The 20,354-nt window shown below is 41.0% G+C and overlaps 1 protein-coding gene across 2 annotated transcripts in view; it reads left to right on the top strand.

Moving 5' to 3' along the window:
- Nucleotides 1–20,354, top strand: part of RELN (reelin) — a 466,948-nt gene that overhangs the window by 194,590 nt on the left and 252,004 nt on the right. For both annotated transcript variants that reach the window (XM_063448139.1, XM_063448140.1), the window contains exon 8: nt 16,777–16,828. In XM_063448139.1, the coding sequence (XP_063304209.1) occupies nt 16,777–16,828 (52 nt within the window). The remainder of the gene's footprint in view (nt 1–16,776; nt 16,829–20,354) is intronic.

Genomic DNA, 20,354 nt, shown 5'->3' on the forward strand with positions numbered 1-20,354 from the left:
TAGATTAGTTGAGAAGCTCCCTGGATTCCTCGTCCAACCGCGGGAGACCAAGGCTCTTGAGAAAGGTCATGCTGCGGATATGGTCATACTGCAGGGCTTTTGCCATTTGCCGGTGATATTCATCAAACATTTTATTGATCGCCACATGTGAGGTGCAGTGATTACCCTCTGGCGAAGGGATTGCAGTTATAGGTTTGAATTTTGACCTGGGGTTGGCCAGTCGAGCTAATAGTTTCCCAGACCTTCCACCCCACTGGAAAAAAGTGTTGTTGCTGGAAATCCAGTTTTGATTGTGCATGGTTCGCGATAAATGTGTTTAGGTCCTTTTTGGCATCTTGATATTTCTGGTGCTGTGCAACCAAAGGGTCAGTCAAATTTTGTCTGTGTGCCAACTTAAGTTTATCTTCAAATAATGTAAAGTCCCGTCTTCACTTCCTCTTGGGTGAGGAAGTATAGGAGATAATGTGTCCCTTCATAACTGCATTGGATGTCTCCCACAGTAACTTGGGGTCTTCCATGTGTTCCAAGTTATCATCAACAAAATTAGCTCAACTGGACTCTATGTGACCCTGGAAAGACGGATTATTAACTAGGTATGTCGTGAAACACCAATGTGCAGTGAAAGGATTGGAGGGTGTGGTATTGACCAAAAGGGTAATTGGCGCATGATCTGAGACAGTGATCGTTTCAATGTTGGCACTAGTAACACCGCTGGGGTGACTAAAAATCTATCGATTCTTGAAAAAGTGTTATATACCTTAGAATGGAACGTGTAATCTCGCTCCCCACCATGCAATATTCTCCATGGGTCATGCAAGTTACATGAGGTAATCAGATGAAAGAGCCTATGGTCACTGTCTGTGGGAGGTGCTGACCCCGACGAGCATCTGTCTTTAGATGGGTCAACAATAGCATTAAAGTCACCCCCTACAATTATTTGGTCATTGTCAAGTTGAGTGAGTAATGTTAGTAATTTGGTGAAAAAGGGGTTAGCACATGAATTTGGAGTATATACATTGACAATGCAATAAGAAATAATGTTGCTAGTGAGACATAAGATGATATAACAACCCTCTGGATCTGTGTTACAATTGTGGATTATGTATTGTAGCTTAGAGTGTAGCAGGATCGCCACACCCCTGGCCTTGGCGTTGTATTTAGCAGCTATACAGGATTGAATCCAAGGAGCCTTGAATTGAGTGGTGTCAGAGCATGACCAGTGTGTTTCCTGCAAAAGTGTGACTTGGGCTTGATGTTTGGTTAAGTAGGTTAGGATTTTCTTACATTTTATAGGTGTATTTGCACCTATCACATTCCACAAGAGGAACTTGAGAGGAGGAGCAGATAAAATGTGTGATGATTGAGACATACCTTGGCGTGAAGCGTATTTGATTGCATGGGAATGCATATGTTTGGGGTTCTGTTTGTCCCAGCCCGAGCAGACGGACAAGTCCCAGGGATGGAGCGAGTGGGGTGCACAACAAGTCCAGCATGAACAGGGCCTAGAGGCCCAAACTATATACAGTTGTTGGAACCAAAAAAAATGGGAACAGAGGCGACTCGGCGAATCTTTGTCACAGTCCGTCATGACATCCTGAAGAAACTCAGACGCCTCAGCCACCGATGAGGTGGAGAGAGTACGATTGGCAATCTGTAGATGAAGAGTGGCAGGGTAGAGAAGAGCAAAACGGATTCCTCTCTTGTATAGATTTGAGCAAATGGGTGTAAATGCCTTTCGCTAGTGAGTGACTTGCGCTGAATAATTTTTAAAGATCAATATTTTGTTCCCCTGATAAGTGGGAATATCTAAGGCTTCAAATTCTGCTAAGATATGGACAGTGTCACAAAAGTTGAGGAATTTTGCAATGATCGGTCAAGGTCTTGAGCCGGTCCAAGCCTGTGTGCCCTCTCAATGACGAGAGGAGTGTCTGAAGAGGATGCGATCTGTAAAGTGTCCCGGATCCAGGACTAAAGAGTAGAAATTAAGTCGACTGACCTTAAGGACTCTGAGAAGCCAACAAATCTAAGGTTGTCCTGTAGTGGTGTTTTGTTGTTGAATTGTGGATTGGAGCTGGTGCAGCTCATCCTCCGTGGTACTCTGTCTTGTTTCCAACAGCGTGAGTTGAGAGGAGTGAGTGGGAAGAAGATGAAGGGCGCTGTCAATGGATTCCTTAAGATCCTTAAATTGAGACTCAAAGATTGGTTTAAGAAGGTTGGAGACTTCCCTTGCCATCTCAGAAGCGTGTTGTGAAATAGAGGCAGCTTGGAAATGCTGTTGAGAGGGACCCTCCTCCGCCTCTAAATCTGTTGGAGAGAGGTGAGGTGTGGAGGGAGGCACGGGTTCCCCAAGATGTGGCTTCTTGGCCTGTCATTGTGACTTACCCTGGGACCATTTAGAAGGAGCTTTCTCAATAAATGTGTCCATGACGGCTGAGCAGAGAGAAAGAACACGAGAGGAAAGGCCAGACTATGGAGAGAGGTGGCAATATGTAAGTGCTATTTTAGTGGAGAAGCCCGATCACATGAGAATGGTCAGAGAAAATGACCGCATTAGGTAAGGCATACCAATAGTGCAATCAGAGCTGGGTGAATGCCGTGGATTGTCCGATGAAAATGGACAGTGGAGTTGGACGTGTCATGGTGAGGGAAATGTCAGAGGGAGCAAGATGTCTGGGGTTTGGAGAGGACAGAATTCAGAGCAAAGTAAAGTAAAGGAAGAAGGAAGTCATCACTTTTAAATATATAATGTTAGTTTATGGAATGCAAGTTATTAGTTATATAAGTTTTGGTTTTCTTGTAACAAATATCAGTATTATTTTTTTAAAGAATTTATGAATATATAGCAAAAATAGATATTTAGCCATCAAATTACCAAATATTGTAAAGTGCAAATTTCCTTTAGACTTTCCACACAGTTAGAAAGCAGTGAGGTACTTAAAGTGACTTGCAATAAAATGTACAAAACTATTTTCTTAATATATTGCATGCAATATAGTACATTAATGCAATGTATAAACTGCCAAATGCATATCATAAAGAATTGTATCAGTGTGCCTTGTGAGACAGTGTGTTTACTGAAATATCATATGTCCTACAAATTTCCAGGATATTCTTGTTTAAATACCTCCCAAAAAGAAAAGGTGAATAAATCTCTAAATTAGCAACTATTTAGTAATATATAGATTGTTATTATAACCATATTTTCTACAGTTTAATGATCACATTTCATGTATTTTTCAAATATTTTTTATACATATATACAATGTTGATGGAGAATTTATTTCCCCCTTTTTTATTATGCACCCTTTTCCCTAGTTATTAAAAATGTAATTACACTTATTTGAAAAGAAAAGAGAAATAATAGTGTTGATTCATTGTACAGTGGAGAATATCACATCAAAAAGTAATTAAAATGGAGAGAATTCACACTCACATTTTTTAGAGCCTTACTGAGATGACTCTAATCCTTTAAGACAAAGGAGTTAATTTTTGTATACATTATTGTACTGTCCCTTTAAATACTCCAGTTGCTTTCCATGTGTGTACTTTGTTATGAAGTTGCTTTTGTGTATTTCACAGTCACTTTAAGGGTTTCACTCATTTCTGGGTTTTGATATGTGTTTTCGTGTGCCAGTTCTCACAGAGAAAACTTACAGCAGACTTTCTAAATATAAAAAAAAAATCCACGCCAAGTATTAAAAATAAACACATGCTCACATCCTGCCCGCTATTTCTGCTATGGTTTTACCCTGGGCTGTTGCTGTAAGACTCGTACCATATTATAGGACGTAAGATCTTACAAATCACAGATAGCTAGTGTGGCTAAGTTAGTTTTTTAGACCATGATAGGTATAAATAGCAGAATAAGATATCTGTGCATTTGTATCAGACTGTAGGGTAAGTTCAGACAATATGTGAGGCTGTTTTTCAAATTATTCATTTTGAATAAACTTGGCAAAACAGCAAATTTTGTTTTGTTAGTACAAGATCAACAGATACGTGACTAGTAAAACACACAGTTTAAAAGGAACGAAGGAACCTGTTGAGAATATACCAGACAGATGATAGTCTTACGATATGAATTGGTTGAAAGCAAAAATTACACAGAACCTTATAAATGACATTTACAGAGTTAGTTCCATATCCTATAACTTAAAATGCAGCATCACTTGTTCATGTACTCACAATATAATTGTGTAAAGACAAGGGAATAGAACTTATTTTGCAAAGTGGCAGCTTCCTATAAATACAGCCGTCATCAGGCGCAATAGGAGAGGGAGTTTGGTGGACTCTGTCTGCACTTCCTCTTGTGATCCCGGCCTGTCAGAGAGTGCCTTGGGTTACGACGGCAACACACCAACACTGCACAATGCCATAGCTGGCAATAAGATCTTGCACCCAGTAGAGTTGCATGCTGGGGCTTCATAGTAACACGGGAGTACCAGGAGAGTTGTAGCAGCAGCTTTTACCATCAGACCACCAGGAAATTCTGTGTCCCCCTCCCTGGCCAGAAATAATTATAAAATATAAAGCTGTTCCTCTTACCACTCACAGATCACAATCAGTATCCCACCCTACATATTTACATACGCACACTACGTCCACTATACACAAACACAAACTGTATGCTCTGAATGCACACAATTCCTCCATTACATACACACTGCATTCTCTACACACACACACACACACACTGCATCCTCTATACATACAATTCCTCTCTTACACACACACTCTGCATCCCCTACACACTGCATGCACTAAACACACTTCATGCACTAGACTTGGAGATATTCTGGAGAGTTTTACTGATTCTTCAACTGTCTCGGATTTTGCTAAGAGTTTTCTTTTTACTGTTACAGGTAAGATTCATCTGTAGGAAAAGGTTACTGATTGTACAAGGTTTGATTTACTGTTGGTAATTGGTAAGGCATTTGATTTGATAAACATTCCTAGTGGGTGGTGCTTTTAGGAGTTATATAAGGGTTGTGGTTATTAGCTTGGCTAATATAGCTTGGTTGCTGCTTCAAAGTGTGTGCTTGGAGATATTCTGGAAATAAACTGGAGGTAATCTGAAGTATTCAGGAGGACATAAAAAAATTAAATAAAAAAAAATACAAACAGGAGATTGTATTGTTGAAGTCTGAGGTTTGTAAATTATCTGGTAAATAAACTCAGGCTGGAACTGTTGCAAAGCCACTGCCGCAGAGATGTCCTAGGAATGGCAGATGGATTATTGTAGGATCTGGTAGACTTAGAGTTGTGGATCAAAGGCATATTGCACAGTCTGTTGCTCTACATAACTCATTTTCAGCACTTTCAGAGTGTAATGTGGTTATGGAGACAGGCTCAGGCACCAAGTGTAGTGGTTTTATGGAGACAAGCTCAGGTACTGAGTGTAGTGGTGTTGTGGAGACAGGTTCAGGCACTGAGTGTAGTGGTGTTGTGGAGACAGGCTCAGGCACAGAGTGTAGTGGTTTTATGGAGACAGGCTCAGGCACAGAGTGTAGTGGTGTTATGGAGACAGGCTTGAAAACTATGGTGAGGCTTGATAGAAAGCAGTTGTTGTTGGGGGATTCTATCATAAGAGGTGTGGAGCTGGACAATAGTGGTCTTGTGAGATGTCCTCCTGGAGCTACTGCTCACAGAGACAGGAGATGTATTTGTAATATTGTTTAGCGTGCAAAGCAGGAAGGAGAATTGGATGTACTTGTCCATCTTGGGACAAATGACTTGACTTTCAATGAGGTTTCAGCTTAAAAGGAGTTTTTTTGTGTTTTTGCCAATGATATACAGCAGGTTGCTTCCACATTGTCATTCTCTGAAGTTCTGCCTGTGCATAACACTCAGAACGACAGGCGGATGCGTATTAGGGACTTTAACTTGTGGCTTGGTGAATGGTGTCGGGAGCAAGGATTTGGCTTCATTTCTCATTGTAGCTCTTTTTGGAATGGAAATTAACTGTACAAAAAAGATGGTTTGCATCTTTCTCAAAAGAGAAAAATGTTTTCAGTGTGCAGTTCAGAGGTTTTGCTAGGATGTATTTAAACTAGGAGGGGGGGGGGGGGGGGTGGTCAAAAGGGTGATAAAACATCAATCCAATGTCCCTCCAAAACAAGGACAGAAGGTGCCTGTAGCAAGTGTGTTAAAAAAGGATAAGCTTAGAGTCATGTCTACAAATGCTCGCAGTTTAGAGAATAAGATCTGTGAACTTGTGGCAATAATGGCAACTGATAATGTAGATTTAGTCGCTGTTACTGAGACATGGTATAATGAGAAAAGTGACTGGGACATAGAATTACCAGGGTACTCTTTATATAGAAAAGACAGGAAAGGCAAGAAAGGGGGAAGGGTGGCCCTGAATGTGGAGGATAGCATAAAATCTAGCCTAATAAAAGTTAATGAGGCAAACATAGAGTCCGTTTGGGTTACTTTAGAATTTGGTAATCACACAGTAACTCATGTAGGTGTGATTTATAGGCCCCCAGGACAATAGAAGAGTTAGATAATCTACTAGTTGAGGAAATAGCTAAAATGACAATGAAGGGGGAAGTTATCATCATGGGTGACTTTAATCTTCCTGATGTGAACTGGAAAACCAAAATAGCTGATTGTGCCAGGAGCACACATATTGTAAACTCCCTACTGGGATTGTCTCTAAAACACCTACATGAGTTACATCAGAGACAACATGGTTTTACTTCAGGGAGATGATGCCAAACTAATCTTATTGATTTTTTTGATTGGGTAACTAAAACAATAGATCAGGGTGGTGCAGTAGAAATTGCTTACCTAGATTTCAGTAAGGCTTTTGACACTGTTGCACATAGAAGGCTTATTAATAAACTGCAATCTTTAAGTTTGGATTCCAATATTGTTGAAAGGGTAAAGCAGTGTCTGAGTGACAGGCAACAGAGGGTTGTAGTCAATGGAGTATATTCAAAGCATGGTCTTGTCACCAGCGGGGTACCTCAGGGATCTGTGCTTGGACCCATTCTCTTTAATATTTTTTTTTGTGATATTGCAGAAGGTCTTGATGGTAAGGTACATCTTTTTGCTTATGATATTAAGATATGTAACAGGGTTGATGTTCCGGGAGGGATAAGCCAAATGGCAAATGATTTAGGTAAACTAGAAAAATGGTCAGAGTTGTGGCAACTGACATTTAATGTGGATAAGTGCAAGATAATGCACATTGAACGTAAAAACCCAAGGACAGAGTACAGAATATTTGATAAAGTCCTAACCTCAACATCTGAGGAAAGGGGTTTAGGGGTAATTATTTCAGATAACTTAAAGGTAGGCAGACAATGTAATAGAGCAGCAGTAAATGCTAGCAGAATGCTTGGTTGTATAGGGAGAGGTATTGGCAGTAGAAAGAGGGATGTGCTCATGCCATTTTACAGAACATTGGTGAGACTTCACTTCGAGTATTGTACGCAGTACTGGAGACCAAATCTCCAGAAGGATATTGATACGTTAGAGAAGGTTCAGAGAAGGGCTACTAAACTGGTTCATGGATTACAGGATAAAACTTACAAGGAAAGGTTAAAGGATCTTAACATGTATAGCTTGGAGGAAAGAGGAGACAAGCAGGATATGATAGAAACATTTAAATACATGAAGGGAATCAACACATTAAAGGAGGAGACTATATTTAAAAGAAGAAAAGGTACCACAACAAGAAGCAAAGGTTTAAAAATGAAGTATTACTTTACTCAGTAAGTATTACTTTACTGAGAGGGTATTAGATGCATGGAATAGCCTTCCAGCTGAAGTGGTAGAGGTTAACACAGTGAAGGAGTTTAAGCATGCGTGGGATAAGCATAAGGCTATCCTAGCTATAAAATAAGGCCAGGGACTAATGAAAGTATTTCGAAAATTGGGAAGACTAGATGGGTTGAATGGTTCTTATCTGCTGTCACATTCTATTGTTCTATGTTTCTATATTTTACACTGCATCCCTTACACACACTATATTCACTGTATCCACTATACCAGGGGCAGATAGCATTCAGCACTCCAGATTTGTTGAACTACATGGCAACTGATGCTTTGCCAGCATTATGGCTGTAAGAGCATTGTGGCAAAAGTAACCTCACCACTAGCTTTTGGAGGAGCTTGTTTGCCAGCCTCCTGCCCTGTAACTATGGCCCCTGTAATAAACTGTGGTTAAAGACACTGTTTGTACCTTTTGGACTTGTATGGTTAGGTTATTCACTCAGTAACACTTGGAACTTTCAAAGCGGTCCGAAGCGGCACTTCGAACTCTCGAAGCTGGTTGAAGCGGTCGGCTAGCATTCGAACACTTGGTGGAGGCCATCTTAAGCGAGCACAATGAGAGGTGCTTGGTAGTCGAGTACATGGAACTCAAATCGGACACTCGATGGCGCGAACACCGCTAAATACATACCTTCCACTGATGTTCAGCTGTTCGAATGTGAATCGAACGGCGTTCGGTGGGAATAAACTCCTGAATGAGAGACATAAACTGAGCCTACTCCCGAACGTATACGTTTGGTATTTTATATTCTACTTTGATTCCCCAAAGTAGACCGACCACGCAGCCTGATTTCCTGGAACTCTTTTTGGACAGTAGTTTTGTGTGCGGTTGGTTAAAATAAGACCTCCGTGGAAATCCCGAACCCCTGCACTGATCTGGGTGATTTTTGGATATGCTGTTCACCCAGATCGGGGCTACCAGACTTTATAGGGTTTCCATGAGTTTTAGGAGTACTTTTGGCATTTTATAAAAATATGTGTTTTTTTCTGCCTGGAGATAATTGAGTTAATACTGTATCTGACTCAATTATCTCCCAGGCAGAGCGGAGGAATTGTTTGTTTGTATATGGGAGTATAGTCATGCATTTAAACACTGTTGCCATTGGTCTTTGACTTTATACTGTAGTTCCCCACAAGGTCCATGTGTTAGTACCCCTTGCATGTGGACTTGCATAAAAGGCCAAGTGTGACCCTATTAAAGTCAGTTCACTTCACCCTTAACATGCAGCCTCATCTCGTGATTGTAGGGCACAGCTATGCAGGCTATAATCACTAGTTCTTGTAAGAGCTGGGAGCTGGATCCAGGAGTTTGGTCCAGGGTGGGAAGGGATGGGGAGACCCCAGCCAAGCAGTGGCGGCGAAGGGACTACGGTGCTCATGGTGTCCGGTGTGGTGCTTATGGTCCTCAGCATCAGTCAGGTTGCCAAGCGGTCCGTCACAAGCATTATGGGAGATCTGGTGTACTAATGAGTGGATGGGGGGTCCGCATCACTCACTAGGGAGGTGCCATGACCGCCAGCATCATGAGTCACACCCCATACATTCCTATAGTGCGGTCTGCGGCCGTGGTTGGCCCCACTATACTGCAGTAATGTGGAGGAGCAGGGGGAGGAGGAGTGTTAAAATGCCCAGAGGCACACAACGTCACGCTGACGTGCGCGGCCTCCTGTCCACCTTCACAGATCTCAAGAAGCGGAAGGATCCGAGCTGACTTGAGGTCGGAACCACGGTAGCAGTAGTGCTCTGAGCCTGAGGCTGGAGTAGAGCAGACCACAGCTTCTCCACAATTTGGGTCATCCTCAATTGTGAGTAGAGGATATTTATGTGAAGGGGGTATGAATTTAATGGGAATTTGGGGTATGCATTTTATGTGAAGGGGGATTTATACATTTTATGTAAAGGGGGTTTATTAATTTTATGTGAAGGGGCCAGGGTGCAGGATATTTATGTGAATAGGGTGCACCTTTTTATGTGTATGGGATGCAGGGTGTTTATGTGTATGGGGTGCAGGATTTTTATGTTTATTAGGTGCGGATTTTTTATATGTATGGGGTGCAGGGTGGTTTATGTGTACGGGGTGCAGGATTTTATGTGTATTGGGTGCATATTTTTTTTATATGTATGGGGTGCAGCGTTTTTATGTGTATGGGGTAAAGGGTTTTTATGTGTATGTGGTGTAGACATGTGCAACTTGTTTCGTTCCAAATGTATATTCGCACAAATTTCATGCCATTCGGATATTCGGATGCTTACAAATGTCCGAAGTGCTGAAGTGCTGAAATTTGGTAGTTCGGAAGTGCAGAAACTCTGCAGTGCCAAAGTGCTGAAGTGATTTGGATTTCTGAAAAGTGGCAGAATAAGAGAGAGGGAGGGAAAATTATGTAAATGATGACAGAAATCTTGACCAATAAGCTAATTCCTTTTGTGCAATGTAATGCTGGCTTGCCCAATCCGGTTTCACTATTCCCTGTCCAATGAAATGAGCAATAGACGTGCAATTGGAAATGTACGAATTTCATGCCATTCAGATGCTTATAAATGTACGAAGTGCCAATGTTCCAAAGTGCCAACGTTCAGCAGTTCTGAAGTGCTGAACAGAACCGAATGCCATTGGTCCGAATGACCAAAGCAGACAAGTTGTTTTACTTTCCCGAATTTCCGAACCGAACCAAATTTTTTGCCCATGCTCATCCCTAATGGATTGCAGGATTTTTATGTGAATAGGGTGCAAGTGTTTTATGTGTATGGAGTGCAGTTTTTTTATGTGTATGGGGGATGAAGGGTTTTTATGTGAAGGGGGCATTCAGGGTTTTTATGTGAAGGGGGTGTATGAATTTTATTGAAGGGGCTCTAGGGTTTTTTTGTGAAGGGGAAGTGCAGGGGTTTTGTATAAGGGGCAGGACATAATTTTTGTACAAGGGGGAAGGACAGGGGTTTTGTATACTGGGGCAGGGTTTTTGTGGAAGGGGCAGGACATGAGTTTTGTAGAAGTGGAAGGGACAGGGGGGTTGTATAATGGGGACAGGACAGGGGTTTTGTGCAATCGGGGCAGGAGAGGGGTTTTGTATAATGGGAGCAGGACAGGGGTTTTCTATAATGGTTGCAGGACAGGGGTTTTCTATAATGGTTGCAGGACAGGGGTTTTGTATAATGGGGCAGGACAGGGGTTTTATAAAATTGGAGCAAGACAGGGGTTTTATTTCTAAGTTAATGTATTTTTCATAGTTCTAGTGTTTTCAAGTTTATATACAGTTTACAAATGTGTGCAATAAATATTATTGAAAACAATTTTTAAAAAGTGTGGGTGTTTTTTTACATTTTAAAGAGGGAGGGGTGCAAAACACAGGATCCACCCCGGGTGCCAAATGCTCTAGGCATGCCCCTGCGTAATCTACAAGACCCCTACCCCTCTACATACACACTGCATCCCCTGCACACATTGAATTCCTTACACACACACACACACACACTACATCCCTCTATACCCACACACGCTGCATCACCTATACACATAAACTAATGTTTACTGTAATTATGGCACAGGATGCCTACATTTCTTGTCAAAATATATGGGTGCACCTTATATCCCAGTGCATCTTATATTAAAATACGGTATATGCAAATATATACAGGATTATTCACTAAAGTGAGAATTCAAATTTGAATTTCAAATTTAAGGTCAAAATATCCAAAGTGGAAATACACTATCTTTGACTACTTGGCCTTAAATTTTAAATTAACTTTTATTATTATAATTATTATTATTATTATTATACTTAATTTATAAAGCGCCATCACATTCCACATCGCTGTCCATGGGTACAATGGTACATGTAAAAAGTCACAACTAAAAGACAATACAACATTTGGCAAACATACAGGAGGAGATGATGGCCCTATTACAATGGGAACTTAAATCTAGATTGGAAGGGCAGCTGAGGAACAGAAGGTGAAGACCGCAAGCAGGGCCGGACTGGCCCACCGGGATACTGGGAAATTTCCCGGTGGGCCGTCGGCAACTGGGGCCGGGCAGGCAGCTGGCTGACCTGCGGCCGCAGAGGGAGCTCTTTTGGCGGCCGCAGGGGGAGCTGGCTGTTCTGTCTCTGCTCCCCCGCCCCAGCGCGCCGCTTAATGAGACCGGGGTCGTAATATGATGTCATATTCCGGCCCCAGTCTCATTAAGCGGCGCGCCAGGGAGCAGAGACAGAACAGCTCCCTATTCGCGCCACCAGCCGCCCGCCTGCACAATCCCTGCAATCAGCATGTCGCCCGCCTGCACAATCCCTTGGCCGGTGGCTCACTGGACCCCACAGGTAGCAATAATGTGTGAGTCATGGTGTGTCTGTCTGTGTCATGCAATGTGTGTCTGTGTCATTGTGTGTGTCTGTCTGTGTCATGGTGTGTGTGTCTCTGTCTGTGTCATGCAATGTGTGTCTGTGTCATTGTGTGTGTCTGTGTCATGCAATGTGTGTCTGTGTCATTGTGTGTGTCTGTCTATGTCATGGTCTGTGTGTGTCTGTCTGTATCACATTGTGTGTGTGTGTCACGGTCTCTCTGTGTCGTGGTGTGTGTCTGTGTGTTGTGGTGTGTGTGTCTGTGTGTCATGGTGTGTGTGTCTGTCTGTGGCATGGTGTGTGTGTGTGTGTGTGTGTGTGTGTCTGTTTCACGGTCTGTTTGTTATGGTATGTGTGTGTGTCTTTCTTAAGGTGTGTGTCTGTCATGGTAAGTGTGTGTGTGTCTGTCATGGTATGTGTGTGTGTGTGTGTGTGTGTCTGTCATGGTGTGTGTGTCTGTCTGTCTGTCTGTGTCATGGTGTGTCTGTCTGTCATGGTGTGTCTGTGTTTCTGTCTGTGTCACGGTGTGTGTGTGTGTTTCTGTCTTTGTCACGGTGTGTGTGTGTCAGTCAGTGTCACGGTCTGTCATGGTATGTGTGTATATATGTGTGTTTTTACTCACCTTTTTTCCCCCCCACGTCGTGCTGGTTTCCCCTCGACTGGTCCTGCCTTGATGATCTCAGCCAATCCGCACTGACACAGGAAACACCTCTAGTGACCGTCTGAGTGTCTGTCACTAGGAAGCAATGTAAACACTGCCTTTTCTCTAAAGAGTCAGTGTTTACATTGAAAAGCTTGCAGGGACAGGCTATAGACACCAGAGCCAATACATTAAGCTGTGTGTGTGTGTGTGCCTGCTACTGAGTGAGCTTGTGTTTTTATGTCAGTGACCTTATGTATATCAGTGAGATTGTTTGTCTATGAGGCTGTGTATCAATTAGCTTGTGTCAGTGAGATTGTCTGTGTCTGCATGTGAGTATGCTTACTGTATAATTAAAAATGTTACTCTGAAAGGACCAATATTTTATATTGGAAAAAATATATATATAATCAATCATCTAGGGTGGCAAGACATAGCCTTACAAATTACATGCAAGAATATATGGCGCAATGACTTATGGAGCTGGCATGGATTTTTTTTCCAGGGCTGCTTTGTGTCCCCAGTCCGGCCCTGACCGCAAGGTTGAGAATAATGTTAATATAGAGTGAGATGATATGTGTGCTTTCTGTGACAAACTTAATAAAATACAAATAATTAAAACTTGTCGGGACATCGCATGGCACCAGACGCCATTTCTACAGTCTCCTAACCGAACTTACTGAATCTGGGCAAAATCACCGAAACGGGCACCCATCCAGCCCTACAACCCTCAGAAACGGGGGCAGAAAGACAAGAGGCACAGATCGATGCCGTTTTTACACCCGCAGAAGCTTCCTAAGCAGAAACGCAAAACCGGGGCCTACCTCGAGCCGACTATCCGAGGCCTGGAGGATTTCCTGCTCCGACCAAGGTTAGAGAGAGGGGGGCACCCACTAATCCCCACACCCACGGAACCACCGGCTCCCTCAGTGGCAATGGGGCGCAGGTCCCAAAAACCTGCGGCGGACAGCAGAGACATAGGCGCGCTGCTACAACGCCCCGCGCAGCCACGTCCCACTCCTAGGCCCACGGGAGATGACTGGGAGTCAGACCGCACTCCCCAAACAGAGCAGGGCAGATCAGAGACTCAGCTGGCCATACAGTCCACGCTGACACCGCAGCCCGAAAATCCAGATGATGCTGCACCGGCCACCAAAGGCGATCTCAAGCTCCTACTCGCAGACATACACAGGCTCTGGGCGGCCGACACGGCCCTCCTCAAAACGGAGGTACAAACGGTCACAGACCGGGTAACTGCCACAGAACAAGACGTGGTGGAAGTCAAAACTCACCTGACAACGCTGAAGATCAGGTACAACACATACAGCATCACCAAAAAATCATGGCACTTAAGATGGCGACCATAGAAGATAGACAAAGGCGAACACACATTAAAATCAGAGGAATACCACAAGCAGTTACAGCAGAAGAACTGCCGCATTACGCAAGGCGCCTCCTGTCCAGCATACTCCCACACGCAACTGCTAAGAAACTCACTATAGATGGCGTCTATCGGCTCCCAACCTACACAAAACTGAAATCACCAGCAGCTCGAGACGTCATCTTAAGGTGCGTAACAGTACAGGACAAGCTCCATATCATGGCGGCGCTTAAGGATCGCACACCGCTGTCTTTTGAAGAAGCAGAACTTACGTTCTATCAAGATCTATCTAGAGCCACACTACTGTGGCGCAAATCATACGGCCAAACTGCCACACAGTTACGCGCTGCAGGTATAGCCTACAGATGGGGAGCAGGAGGCTCCATGGAAGTCACCCATGCAGGGACAACACAAGTCCTCACAACACCGGAGGAAGCAGCCAACTACCTGAAAACCATCAGTTCGCCGAACCAGAACACAAAACGCCGAAGAGAGAACGGAGAAACCACAATAGCCTCCCCTCACGCCCCGGGAACAAGTGGACTGGGGTCTTAAGTTCCATGGACACTTGCCCACTGATGAAACCCAAAGTCGGACTTTGTCGGACTATTACCCACGGTACCCCCATCCCAGAGAATGAGAAACCGACAGAAGATAACTCCATTTTTAATACCTTATGTTTAATGCTTTATGTTTATGTTGCCTTTCACTATGATTTACTGTTTCTTCTCTGACTAACTCCCAGACAGACACTCAGGTACCCAGACCCAGTTCAGCACAAAGAACATCGATGCCCGAAGGCGAAATTACGCTCCACGAATACAGAGCTAACCCCCCCCCCCCCCCCCGCTACCCACATGGTTAGGGGTAACCACCCTCAATGCCGAGACAGAGCAAAGCGAGACACACTACACGACAGCACGATCCAAAGCATCAACACACACTGCCCATGCAACAGGCCCAACACACTCATAACACGACAGACACAAGCATAGAAGCCTGTACACACACGACCATCCAAACACATCACTGATACAAGCCACCGTAAAACTGTCAAACCACCTCGCCCGCCCGGCACGAACACCCAACCGAGACCAGCTAGTCCCGTAGTAGACTACAAAGAATCACACAGAATACATAGCCAAACATCACACAACGCTAAACTAACCTCACTGTGACCAACCAAACTGTTATAATTTCCTGTTGTTCCTTATTGAAAAATGTGTTTTTCACCTCTATGCCATGTATATACCTCTATAAGCATATAATACCATAGCATGCCATCATGGCACAAAAGTTGTTTGAAAAAGCTATGCACAACAAAATAAAGAATTAAAAAAAAAAAAAAAAAACTTGTCGGAAAACATACAGGGAATTATAATAACATGATAACATATCTATGAAGGGGAATGGGATGATAACATTGAACACAAAACATCTCTCCTGCCTGCAGAATTCATAATATGCAAATCTACCTGAATATGCAAATTATCAAGCCTTGCTTTGCAGGTAGTGCATATAGTTGTTGCTACCAATATATGGTGCTATACAAGCTCCAAAGGCCAAATCCATCTAGTTGGTTGCAAGCATCAGCAGGACAGGAGAGCACACAAAACATTTTAACCACAACCATATTATACACACCCTGCACCTATAATGGGTGACTAAAACATAAGAACAAATCAGTAAAGTGTCCTTTTGCTCCCAATGAAGGTGACTATCTATCGATCTTTCTATTTATCTAACTATATAGCTAGCTAGCTAACTAGCTAGCTATCATCTATCTAGGTGTGCATGTATCTCATTTTTGCTATTTATTTTTAATATGAGAATTTAAATGCAAAGGATACCATTTTCATGTAGCTTTTCTTTTTTTTGTTATGATCCCCTCTGATAAACTAAATAATGTATTTACTGTTGAAACTACACAGCCTGTATAGTAATTGATTGATTGAATTTGGCTAAGGTGTTATCTTCACAACAAAGATAAATTGAAGTGTGTGTTGATTACATTAAGTCCACTGGGTAGTAATGTTATGCAGCTTAGATTTTAATATGTATCCCATATGTTGTGTTTATTCCTGGTGACAAAATAAATTGGATTTTGCATTCCATAAATCAAACCTATACTGTAAATTGAACATAAATGCCTACATGATAATACACAACCTTCCGTTACAATAATAGCATCACACTACTTGCCTTGAATAAAATAATGCATTGTTGGCTTTGCAGATTTAACCTGAATATTTCATCATTGCTTTCCCTCACGACAAAACTCATGATATGACATCATTTGTGGTCACACTTGGACATGGGAATAATGAGTGTTTTATGGCCCAGTGGTAAAGTTACAGACCCACAAAAGTGTAAAAATTCTCAAGGAGTTGGAACCTCTTTACTGTGTTTGTAGGTGACATTGTTCTACGCTTCACAAAACATGTATGTTCCTTTATTTATTTATTTTTTAAATCCATAAAAAGAAAAGTAAAAAACATGAATGTATTTGTAACATTAATATTTTATGTAAAATATACATTTATCCTCATGTGCAATGGCAATTTAAGAGATGGTCATGTGCATTCTGTATGTCTATATATTTTATATATCTGAAGAATTCTTTGTTTTGTTTTTTACAGACAACGACTAACCTTAACACAAGTACAGCCTCCATCCTGCAGTTTTCTATTGGTAAGTGTACTGTGCATAACATAACTTCCTGGTTTTGAAGTATGATGTAGTCTGGCACAATACTTGTACATTTTTTTGCAGGATATTTTTCTATACACACTTTTTATTGTTGTTTTTCTAATGTGTTATAATGGCTAGTGACAAAGATATATATTATTTTTAAATAAATCTGTGAATTTTAATTCCAAAACACTTTTACTTTGATAGAATTATTCACTAAGTTGTACATTTTGAGGTTTCAAAGTAAATTCAAAGTAAATTTCAACTCTTAGGTCAAAATAGTTGAACGGAAAACGTGCCTTAGCTGATTTAGAAGATTTTTCCCATTTCAAATTCTAATGGATTGAAAACAGAATGTAAAAATACTATATTGGACAATTCTTTAACCTAGGCTATTTTAGCCTGACTCTTGCCTTTGGTATTTCAGATGTCTATAATTTCCAGATTGATGGATGAATGTATAGTTATAGTTATTTTGGCATCTACGTGGAAACTCATAGATAGATAGCTCAACCTTTTCCATGTTTGTTTATTCATATATTATTTTCATTTTTTTTTGGGGATGAAATAAACTTTTTTTCCTTAGTATCACTCTACTGAATATAGAAATCCTTCAAAAGTCTTATGGATTTAATTAAATTACAACACACGTCATTAACTTCTAAAAATAGGTGATTAATCTGATATTGGCTCATACTTAAATTCCTGCACAATATTTCCTTAAGAATCTTAAAATAATTTACAACAATAAAAACAATAAGGCCAACAGAACTCTTCATGCACAAATGCTATTTCTGGTATAATGAATACGTCCATTATGTTTATGGAATTCTAAAATCACATTTTAGATTTAAAATCATTGTGGTTGTTGGTTCCATGTGAATAGTTTTTGCATAGAAATTCTGATTTATTATATTCCCTTTTGCTCAGTCTCACTCGTCAGGATAACTTAATTCTTCTGTCTCATGAAATGATCGTGTCATGTTCTACATACAGGATGGCTTGCCAGTTTTGTCTAGCATGTGTTCCAGATTATTATATGATGCTTGTCCCTTAATTAACAATAATTTATGCTCTTTGACATATTTTACTATTATTATTTATTAAAATGTATTTATAAAGTGCCAACACATTCCTGAGTGCTGCACATGGGTAACATTGTTGCAATTAAAAAGACAAAGTTACAATACATCTGAGAAACAGTGCAAAATCAAACAAACAAATACAAGAGGCCTTGAGGACCCTATTCCCGTACGAAATTACAATCTAGATTTTAGTCTGTATTGAGTTATGCATATTGTAATTTGATATTTATTGGTTAAAACATGTATTACGTGTTTCAGACCTTACTATATTGCTAACACCCACTCTAAAAAGTGATTTATGTAAATATAATGGGATGCGTTAGTGAGGCTTACTGAGACTGGAAACGATGATGGGAAATTGATATGTGCCAGTGGTGCCATTAATGTGGATGTTTTTGGTATCTATTGTTTATTTATATTCCTATATTGTGCTTCTTCCTGTATCGCTTTTAATTCGTATTCCCTATATGTACTTTTCCTTGTATTTTTTTCTGTTTTTCATCTTCACAAGTTATTTTCACTTTTCTGTCTATGCGTGTTCTACTACATCTAGTCTTGTTATGCTCCCCTCAGTCGTGTCATTCCATGTATGACTCTTTCTTTTTTATATCCCTGTATTTCTTTTTGTCTTTTATCTTCATATGCTCTTCTCATTTTCTCTCCCTCACTCTTCTGTCTTTTTCTGTATGTAAAGGAAACGGAGGTGTCTCGTTTTCATTGAAACAGTTATTTAATGCCTGGTCAATATTAGATGCCAAAGATGGATTGAGAAACAAACTACCCATAGGTCTTTAGCAACCTATATCCTTAGTGTTTTATATTGTTATTGTTTTTTAACTGAGGATTGATGTGGGAATGAATAGATTGTGTGATATTACTATGGTTTTAACTGACCTCTGTAGAGTCAAATTATCAAACAGAAATCAATATGTGTAAAATTGGGAATAAAAGTGTAACTTGAGAGTTATTAATTCCCTAGGCATCATGTAGTTGGCATTGGTGAAGTAAATCAACACATTCTGTGGAATGATTAAAATATCAAACATTATTATCATTCTACTGGGTACACAGTCTTGTTTGGTGGACATAGGCTGAACATCATGATTAGTATTGCGGCCTGGGGTCCCTTCTCCGTTCCCTTAAATAGGCCTCTCAATTCATACTTGGCAGCTGTTTTTGCACTTTGTTTTTAATTCTTACATGTTTTGCTTTATGTATTGGTTGGTCCCAGTGGTTTATTTTCCTTACGCAACTTATCGAGTTAAGAATCATGGCATTGTGCCTTTAATTAGTTATGTTGTATATGATACAACTCTCACGCAGTGTGATAAACTGACTCAGCTCAACTGTTTATCTAGTGATTTGGAATGCCTTTGACACACCTGTTTGAATATTCTTGTTTTTTCTTATACCATAAATAGTGCATATTCTCCACATGTCAAGTTCCACTTTGTCGACTAATTCTTTTTTGTAAAACTAAATTGAATTTATGGTAATGTTTATAGATAAAATTCGATGATAATTGTCCATTAAGCTTGGTGTATGGTTTATAGCCAGCACACATGTATTTCTTCTGCAAAGCTCGCTATTAAACATTGTCAGGTGGACCCTCTTATCTTATTGTAGAATGCTACAATGCAGGCAACCAGTTTTTCCATGTAGAGCCATCATTTCAGGTGGAATCACTTGAGACTAAATTATATTTTTCTCTTTCCAACATTCTGACAGGTTTAGAAAGAAAAGGTGGCTATAATTAACTAAAGTAGTGCACATGGAGAATAGCACTTTGAGAAAGATCACAATGTTAATATCTAGGGCAGCCATGTTGCTCGGAATTGTGGTAGATACCTCCTCTCATCTCAATGATGCTAACATCTTAAGTTTACAACACCAGCAGTCAGCTTCAAATATCCTATTTGTGCTTCTTAGAATTTACAGACTCCTACCACTAGACACAGTTTCTCCACACTGAACTGGGGGTTAAGAACAAGTAGGAGTAGTTTAGAGATTGTAAGTCAAGAGAGCAACTTTCACTAGGAAGGCAACATAATTTATTTTGTTTGCTCTGGATCAGCAGAAAATAGTCTGTTATCATCATGAGTAACCCCAGGTTTTCCACTCATATAGTGAGCAGTTTAGCTGAGAATCAATGACTTGTGGAATCTCCAGTAAGTAATATTTTGCTCCCAGTGTGTTTGTCTCTTATTTCTGTGCATCACCTGCATATGTTACAACTGCCAACTTCCTTGTCCCAGCAAACAGGACACTGGTGGGTTGGTGTATGAGGGAGTAGGCCAGTGACACAAATCACATGATTGGTACTGCCCAAAGGGCACAGATTGACCTGAAAAGGGGGCAGGTCTACCCCAAAAAATGAAAGGTCAATATGACGTAAATTCATGCCAGGCAACCTGTCAATCCCACAGGACAGCCCACTGAGG

Source organism: Pelobates fuscus, chromosome 3 (genome assembly GCF_036172605.1).
Source record: "Pelobates fuscus isolate aPelFus1 chromosome 3, aPelFus1.pri, whole genome shotgun sequence".
Classification (NCBI taxonomy): Eukaryota; Metazoa; Chordata; class Amphibia; order Anura; family Pelobatidae; genus Pelobates; species Pelobates fuscus.